The sequence below is a fragment of the Malania oleifera genome, chromosome 2 (genome assembly GCF_029873635.1).
Source record: "Malania oleifera isolate guangnan ecotype guangnan chromosome 2, ASM2987363v1, whole genome shotgun sequence".
In the NCBI taxonomy this organism is placed as follows: Eukaryota; Viridiplantae; Streptophyta; class Magnoliopsida; order Santalales; family Ximeniaceae; genus Malania; species Malania oleifera.
The window spans coordinates 27,165,582-27,174,768 of record NC_080418.1 but is presented as its reverse complement, the minus strand read 5'-3'; the positions used below and the strand labels follow the sequence as shown (position 1 = coordinate 27,174,768).

General features: G+C 35.7%; 1 protein-coding gene across 1 annotated transcript; it reads right to left on the bottom strand.

The window, feature by feature from the left end:
• Positions 1-291: 291 nt before the first annotated feature.
• Positions 292-3,281, bottom strand: LOC131149378 (ubiquitin-like protein 5). Its single transcript, XM_058099777.1, has 2 exons — positions 2,940-3,281; positions 292-659 (listed from the first exon to the last, which is right to left on the bottom strand). Exon 1 carries the CDS (start codon positions 3,166-3,168, stop codon positions 2,947-2,949), a length of 222 nt encoding a protein of 73 aa, XP_057955760.1. The 5' UTR covers positions 3,169-3,281; the 3' UTR covers positions 292-659; positions 2,940-2,946.
• Between the last annotated feature and the right edge of the window lie 5,906 nt (positions 3,282-9,187).

Sequence of the window (9,187 nt, the reverse complement as noted above, 5' to 3'; positions counted from 1 at the left end):
CCACATTCTAACTCAAATTTAAAACTAAAAACTAAATTGAACTCATTTGACCCCAAGATCTCTTACCTCCATTAAGCTCTTATTTCAGTAGAAAATAAAATTCAACACACAAAATATATTTAAAACATATCATATCACTTAACATATTAATTATACAAACTAAAGTATGCATAACTAAGCTCAATGCTACTTACACAGTTCATTGTCGCCACCTCAGGCCTGCAGTAAAAAGGCAACCAAACAGGGATTATAACTACGAAAGTCTGTTCACAGACAACTTTCACAAATGGATTGAAGAATGAAAATCCTCAACTTACACTTAACTATGCTTTAGTCCCAGCTAGGTACAATAACAGAAACCCATCGCAACATTTAACAAGCTTTAAATTAGTATAAAATGTGCGGTAGATGCAACAAGCCCATGCCATCATTCACAACTTAAAAAAGAAGATAGACCGCAACATATTATGCAAGAGTAGTCAGTGAAGTAAACAACATTAACATGTGTAGAGTATGCTTGTGTTTATCCATTAACAACTCACAAAGATGAACGCATATTACAACCTAAATAGTTTTTATCTGGAAGGACATGGCACGCATCTCCCACCAGCAGAAACGCAAGCATTTCCCCCCAGCTTATTTCCATATGATCATCAAACCTGTAGGCAGAGAATATGCAACAAGTCAGATTGTAATTAGCTATTCCAAGTATATTTGTGTGTCGAGACAACAAAACAAACAAGCAAGGAATCCTTCATAAAGAAATACGCACTAAACCTGCAGGCACCAAAGACCCCAAAAAAAAAAAGAGTATACATCTACGAATCTCAAAGTTATTGCATGGGTCATTGGGTCCAATCAACAAAATATCCTCGAATAACCACCACTCTCATATGGTAAAAGTTAGTGTGCACATTGCAAGATACAAGAAAACATAATTTGGGCAGAGGCATCAAATTTACGGTCAATTTGATGCATAATTCCCAACAGTCAAGTAACCACGACTACCAAAGAGAATGTTAAGGAGGTGCACAATATAAAGCTAGAAGATAAAAGGATGAATACCCTCATGCTAAGCTAGGGGGATGGCTTAGTCACTCATACAGATCAGATAGTACATAATTTGAGCACAAGCATCAAATTTAAAGTCAATTTGGTACATAATTCCCCAGAGTCAAGTAACCACAACACATAATTTGAGCACAAGCATCAAATTTAAGGTCAATTTGGTGCATAGTTCCCAACAGTCAAGTAACCACAATTACCAAATGGAATGTTAAGGGGGTGCACAATATAAAAGCTAGAAGATAAAAGGGATGAATACCCTCATGGTAAGCTAGGGGGATAGCTTAGGCACTCGCACATAGATTAGATAGTACATACTTTGAGCACAAGCATCAAATTTAAGATCAATTTGGTGCATAATTCCCAACAGTTAAGTAACCACAACACATAATTTGAGCACAAGCATCAAATTTAAGGTCAATTTCGTGCATAATTCCCAACAGTCAAGTAACCACAACTACCAAAGAGAATGTTAAGGGGGTGCACAATATAAAGCTAAAAGATAAAAGGGATGAATACCCTCTTGCTAAGCTAGGGGGATAGCGCACTCACACATAGATCAGATAGTACATAATTTGAGCATAAGCATCAAATTTAAGGTCAATTTGGTGCATAATTCCCAACAGTCAAGTAACGACAACTACCAAAGAGAATGTTAAAGGGGTGCACAATATAAAGCTAGAAGATAAAAGGGATGAATAGCCTCATGGTAAGCTAAGGGGATAGCTTAGGCACTCACATATAGATCAGATAGTACTCCAAGGAGAACAGAGAGAACTAGTTGTTAGAGGCTATGCAAGGTGCAGACCAAGAATAACTTGACAATATCAAACTGTATTGTAAATGATGGGAGAAACAGATTCATCTAGTTAACTCCCACCCAGTGGGACTTCTCGGTGAATGTGCAAACTGTAAATGGCAGTGGCAATGGCAGTGATGGGCCATGGTTGCTAAATGAAAACTGCCCGAGAGCTCAAGCTGAAATTAAAAATAGTGACTTGGCATTTTATCCACACACTAATCTATAAAACCTGAATAAAGTTTTTGTTTATGGGTCTTTGCCCATTTGGTTTAGAAACTTAGGCATGCATACTAATTCACAATTTTTGAGCGCATATAAATGGGATCGTGCATGCAGCTATATAAACCAGCTCAAACCACCAGCGTTAATCTTCCCAATACATACCCCAATGTCTAATTCCCCACGGACCCCCAGGGGGGGTGGGGTGGGGGGAACAACACAAAACAAAATAAAACCAAAAAAATCACTCATGCCTTGTCATGTCCATTCCCTTTTATAGAAGAAGCAAACTAAACATAGGACATTGTATTGCTCTAATACCTAATACAGTCCCAATTTTATTCAGTCCGGGTCCACCTCTGCGAAACACAATCACACCTCTAAATCCCACAGATAATACATCTTGAGAATTGAATTAAATTTCAAATAGGCAAAGACATCATAATCAATCGAGCATTTTAAGATTTGTCTTCAACAGTCCCCTTTTTTCAATTTTTTTTGCATAATTTAATAAAACTAAAAAAAAATAGGAAATTCATTTGGACCAATGTTATTTTACAATTTATCAATTTCAACATTAAAACCACTCAGCCACATAAATCTGAAACTGCAATATATCACTTTATCCTCTCAATCTGCTGGAATCTAATATAATTAGATCCCAGCCTTATACAGCAGTTAAAATGAATTCAAATTCGAAATAAAGAGACTGTTTTGACACATTAATTCACTAAGATTCGACCAAAACCAAAAACAAAAACAAAGCTATTTCCGCCAATTTCACATTAAGTCCGCAACTAAATTAGCAATACAAGTGAACAACAACCACAAATTACATGGAGGTAGAGAGAACCTAGGGCTTAGTTGTAGTAGAGCTCGAGGCCCATGCCATCGTGGACCTCGTAGTCTTTAAGGGTGATGTGATCCTTGTAGACAGTATACCACTTCTGAATCCTGATCTTGTCAGCTCTGGTTCCCGTTTGAGCGGCCACCAGCTTCTTCAGATCGCCGATGGTGTCGTCTTCGTTGCACTTCACCCTCACCTTCTTCCCCAGCCGATCGTTCAATACCACTTCAATCATCTTCAACCTCTTCCCCTTCGATTCCACAGACTCTAACCCTAGCTTCGAGCGCACGCACTCCACGCCCTGCTTTCTGAATTTCCAGGAACGAAAGCGCGAGGTCTGGAAGAATTTTTAGCCTATACGCTTATTTATGAGATCAACCTACGACACGAGGTAGTGACACGTGACTCGTGATTCGTGAACCACACTAGGATGCACGTGCGGGAACGCCCAAAATTAGAGTCCCCCCCCCCCCCCCCCATTTTAATGTTATTTTATATTAAAAGATTACATAATACTGAGCTTCAGAAAAAGTTTCTCAGTTTTGGTGGTCACGTAATCGCGCAAACGGAGTGCTGGCGAGATTTTCCACGTGTTAATATACACGATTGCACTGACCATTTAAATCTCGTAGCACCAAGTTGCGAGATTTGTCACGCGTCATACACAATTGTCCTGGCCATTTAAATCTCGCAACTTGATCATAGTCGAGATTTAAACAAAATCCTCGCAAGATTAAGCTGCGAAATTTTTAATACATTCAATAATTGTTGGAATTTATGTATTCCCAATAGAGGGGTAAATTGGGTATTTAAAACTTTTTAAGTTGATTTCAATATCACAAGTAATAATACACAACCTAGGGTCTGTCTATGGAATCCCAAATGCACAGATAAATAAAATGTGCGAAAATTAAATCATGTGCAACATTCACTGAATAGCATACATATGGTAAATTGTGGAAATATAAAGTGCACACACAATATGTTATCGAGGTTCGGCCAACTGTATCTACATCCCCGCCTCTAGCTCGCAAGCTCGAGGATTCCACCAATGCTCACTTAACGGGTGGAGTGACACCAATTACAATCAGGTCAATTAACGGAGCTGCCCTCAACGTACAACTGCACCTTACCAGAATGGTGCACCTACCTTTCCTAACCGAATATAAGTCAATTCGAGACTATTTACAAGGACTAGTCTCCCTCTTCAGGGAGGTCCCACGGCTGAAATTTGGAAAGAATGAATTGAAATACAAAAGATATAATAATACACATAACAAACAAATGCTTCTTACACAAGCAGCGGGATATATACCCAACAACGCAACAAAAGCACAGTATAATCAACTGCACTTGAAGATGGTAAGATCTATAAGCTCCAGTGCAAATATGTGTGCAATAACACTCAAGTTAATGTCAATAAGCAATCGAGTGCAAGAGTTATATTATCAATCGGGTCTTTGAAACAATATACATAAATATATCTTATTAATCAAAAAATAGGGGTTTCAAAGTTCCCAAGAGAGTGACCAAATATCTCAAAAATATTTCAAAAGCTTTTTTTTTTAAGCACCAAGAGATATTAGAAGAAAAACTAAGCTTGTCAAAAAATGTTTTCTATAAGAACACAAACCAAGCTCAAGAGTCTTGCAAATCAATATGCAAAGGAACACAAGCTAACAAAGATTTCCCCACACATATAGAAAAATAAATTTATGAGTCTTGTTTAAATCTATGAGGAAAATTTATAGCTTACTTCTCATTAACAAAATCAATACTCGCTCAAAACCAATAGAGTATAGCTTGTAAAGGGAATATAGGTGATATCAATATGCGTCTCACGCAATATAAGATTTTTCAAAAAAAGACACAAATGAAGCAAGGGATGAGTATTAGGGTTTGAATATTGTGAAGGAATAAAATAACTCTAAAAAAAATTCAGAGGAAATTTTGCTAATCAAAATCCCATAATCCCCACTTAGTTTGGGGTAAATGAGGTTATATTTTTTATAAACTGTGAAGAATTGTGACCATTGGAACACCAGGAGAATTATTTAAAATTATTTTAAAGAGTTTAAGAAAATTAACCCTATTTTAACCGCAATAAAACCTTGGGGAAAAAATTGTGCAACCTGAGTGAGAGATTTGGATGACCATTTTTAAGGTTCCATCACACCGGGGGTGCTCAGTTCAGTCAAAACCGGGGGATTTAATTTGGAACTGAAGAGTTGGTGTTAGATTGGGAGGCGTTTGAAGGGCCTCCGCTCGGTTCGAGTCAACCAGGGTCATGTTTTTTCTTTCTTCAAATTCAGTCGACCGGTGACGTTTGTTGGGGGGGATTTCCCCATGTACCAAATTCGCGACTAGGGCGTTGTAGTTCATTTTTTTTCATTTAGAAATTGGTCAACCAAACTGTCAACTTTTTGAACCCTCAGAGACTTCGGTTGACCGAAAAAGTTCAGTCTTTTAGTGTTGTTGGGGGTTTGGTCGAACCAAACTACAAACTTTGACCATTCCAACATATTCTTCCTTATGAATGAATCACCATATTCACATTGGTGATAATTAATTCTAGATTATCGGGTGGACTTTTCATGCAATATTTCTTAGGTAATATGGTCAGTCTAGTCTTCTTTGAGAGCCCGACCGAAAAAAATCCGGCATCGGTCGGGACGAAACCTCAAGGTACTCTATGGTCTTTGAGCTTATAGAATATACATGCATGGGATAGGCACACCAAATTATGTAATAGACTTTGGAATTCAATAATATTATAGACCCCAAAACTTAGAAAAAAAAAACAAATACAATGTAAAAGAAAAATAAATGTTTCTTCTCGTCTATTGGCTCCTTTGACATGAAAATACTCTACAGTTATATGGATCGTTTATGTCTTTTTCAGGCTTCCATTCAAATTCATTTCTCATGTGTTGTTTCTGAAATTAATGAGATGTCAAAGTAAACAAGGGCACACATAGTAAACATAGGTTTTTTTGTCATTTATCAAAATTGAGGGATTTCAGACTTCAAAAAGTCAAAATAATAATTATTTTAAAAAATTTAAAATAAGAAAGGAAAAGTGGTTTTCTGTATTATTAAATTTATTAATTATTTTGAACTTCTTTCAATACCAAGTAGATTAAAAAAAATAAATGAATATTTATTATATAATTTTTAAAAAATTAAACCAAAAAATAGAAAAAAAATAAAAATGTTTGCGCATAATTATAAATATTTTCATAATTTTACCTTTCTTCATATTGTTGTAAAAGGAGGCCCAAATTTAAAATATTTTAAAAATTTAATAAAGGACGTTTTTTTCCCAACTTATATTTTTGAAAAATAATAATAAAATAAATAAATTTGAACCAACAATGTTGGACCACTTTTGTAACAATAGTGATACATCTTTTTACAAAAAAAATTGCAGTAGTTCATTCATTTTTTTAAATAAAAAAAAATTAGCTACACTTCGTTGCTATATTTGTCACGCTACCAAAGAAAAAGTGAATTATCTATCATTCTATTAGTTATTTTAAAAATTTTTAAAAATTATGAGTTTTTGTTTGTTAGTTTCAAAAGCAACTCTGTATTGCATTTTTAATTTGCTCCATTTTAAAGGTTATTTACACGCTCGAACATTTTTTTCAATCGTTAGCTTTGATTTATATGTTTTTGAAAAAGTTATGTTTCTCAATGTTAAAAACATGCGGAAGCGATATCTTTCATTGTAAATGCATAGGTTTAACCAATTTAATTTCGTTTTTAACACGATTCTAAAAAAAAAAAAATAGAAGTGAATGTTTTGATTTTAGGTTTCTCTATTTTAATATATTTTTTATGGAGGTAGAAATGCATGTATGGATAGGAGTGGGGAGAATTAAAATAGCCTATAATAGAACATATTATAGGCAAAAAGACGCCATATGCATTGTGTTGATAATCAAACTATCATTAAAAGAATAACCATCACTAATGTTGTAACACATCAACACCAAAAAAAAAAGGTGATTTATAACAGTTGTGTTCAATCGAAAAATGCATGCACAAAAACTTTCATCACATTACATGTTGGGGGGAAAATGAAAATAAACAAAAATAAAATAATAAAACAACATTCCAATTATACATAAATGAGACAACGATGCTACAACAAATGAAAATGAAAAATAATCAATGCTATACATAATGAAGTGAATTATAATTTCCAGGTATACAAAAGAAATAATAAACATAATGTTATACTTACTCGGTGCGCATGTTAAGGCCGGTTCTCCAGTCTTCTGGGTGGCCTGTTGTCTCGTATGTTCCTCTCCTGGTTGCTCATTTTGCATTAATGTCCCTATCCCCATGTTGTCCTATATGTGGATCAATCTCAGCAAAGAGGGTACTGCATTAATGCATCTATGCGGAGCGAATGGGGAGGATAATGGACATGATTGGGCTCTGGACGGAGGGAACGGCTGGTGGCCACCATGGCGGGTTTGCATCGCCTCATCCGCATCGAAAAATGTTCAATCCCAATAGGTTTTATGACGTCGATTGGGGTGGCAAGTAGAGTTAGAAAGGGGTTTGTTGTCAAAAACTTGTCTACCTAGATGGTCCCGCAAATATCAGCTTCCTGGTGACAGGTATGATTATGCACGGGGGCCAAAAACACGTACCTTCCGGCCTATCTATTAAAATGAAGTGGGGGGAGAAGGTGAGGTGGTCTCAATGGATGACTGGGGAAGAAAAGAAAAGCATGTCTTCCTCCTACTTGAAGGCCTGCTCCACTCCTTCGTAACTAAGAGCTGGTCGAATTCCTTTGTGTAGTGGCGAGTAGTTTAACAGTTTAGGGTAGAGGTTTTGTAGGGGGATCCGTTCAAGGTCGCCATCACAACCTGACAAGGTCCACTGCTGCAACTCCACTAAACTGTCAGCTTTACATATATTGGGAAAAAAATTGGGGTAACACAATGCAGGGATAGTCACGTACACATTAACAAAAAAAGTTTTTTTTGGTATACGAATCCACCGGCAGGATCCCACCAACCTTCATAACGTGTCTGGTCAATACCGTCATCTACCTCATTTTCATTAATGAACGGTGTTTGTTTTTGTGTGTTTCCCTCGCTATCTTCAACAACATGGTGGGCAACGGGTCTTTTCCCCCGTCGACCTATCCGCATGACACCACCCCTTTGAGGGAATGATTTCGACATATAAATATACAGTAAAAAATTATGTCAGGACCTACGCCAGGTGTGCGTCCAAACAATGCGCAGCAGACCATTAAACATTATCAGTTACGGGGAGAGGCGGAAACAACCTCATAAGAGGACTCTATCATGAACCCTCGCATAGGGTATTTTTGCAGTCACAGCATGCATATGATTGGATCAATCTGGCAAATATTGTGTATCTTCGCATACAATTATTAAATTATTTAGTTTTAATTTAAATTTTATGTCCAATTCGGAAAATTGGTTTTCGCTAAACCACCCTATAACGCTTCTACTACGCTCGTGTGATAAATATAAAAAGATAAGTGAAATAATTGATTAATTCGCTATGATATTAATTCCGCCAAATTTTCCAGACCCCCCTCCCCCACCCCCCCCCCCCCCCCCCCCAACGCGGGCGCATTGAATTATACAACAACACTGTCATCGGAATACTGGGCTTGAGCTTACTGCCATTTAGATCGAACCTAGGGGAAAAATAATAAAGACTTTACGAAAAAACATTAAAAATTGTATATTAGATATTAATAAGCGCCCTTAAAACATACAAACATCTTTTCAGAATTTTAGGAGAACCAAAGTTTACTAATTTTGAAGTGTCATTGTACAATAAGGGATTGCTTCTTTCAAAAGTGGTGAATTTGGAACATAAGAAAATAAGTACCATAATTATAATAATTTTTAATTTTTATTTATAGTATTTATATAGTAAATATTATAAGGCACAAAGTTATTTTAAGGCTGCATGGTGTAGCAGTTGCAATTTATAAATGTTTACAAAAAAACCAATATACACATAAAACATATTTTTAAGTATCAAATGTAGAGAAAAAAAAAAAAAAACAAAACAAATTCTATTTTAAATCCTTTATTTTTTCTTTTATAAAATATATTGTAGTTGTCCAATTGTACTCCACATGCATTTATTTAAACAAAAAATTGCTATACTATTTTTACTTACATATTTTGATTTTTTTTTTTTTTAGCATTTATTTATGAGTATAAATAATAATATACTTGGTTTTTCCT

Bases quoted from the DNA above. Each gene is read 5' to 3' on its own strand.
- LOC131149378 (XM_058099777.1), bottom strand. From the start codon at position 3,168: ATGATTGAAGTGGTATTGAACGATCGGCTGGGGAAGAAGGTGAGGGTG.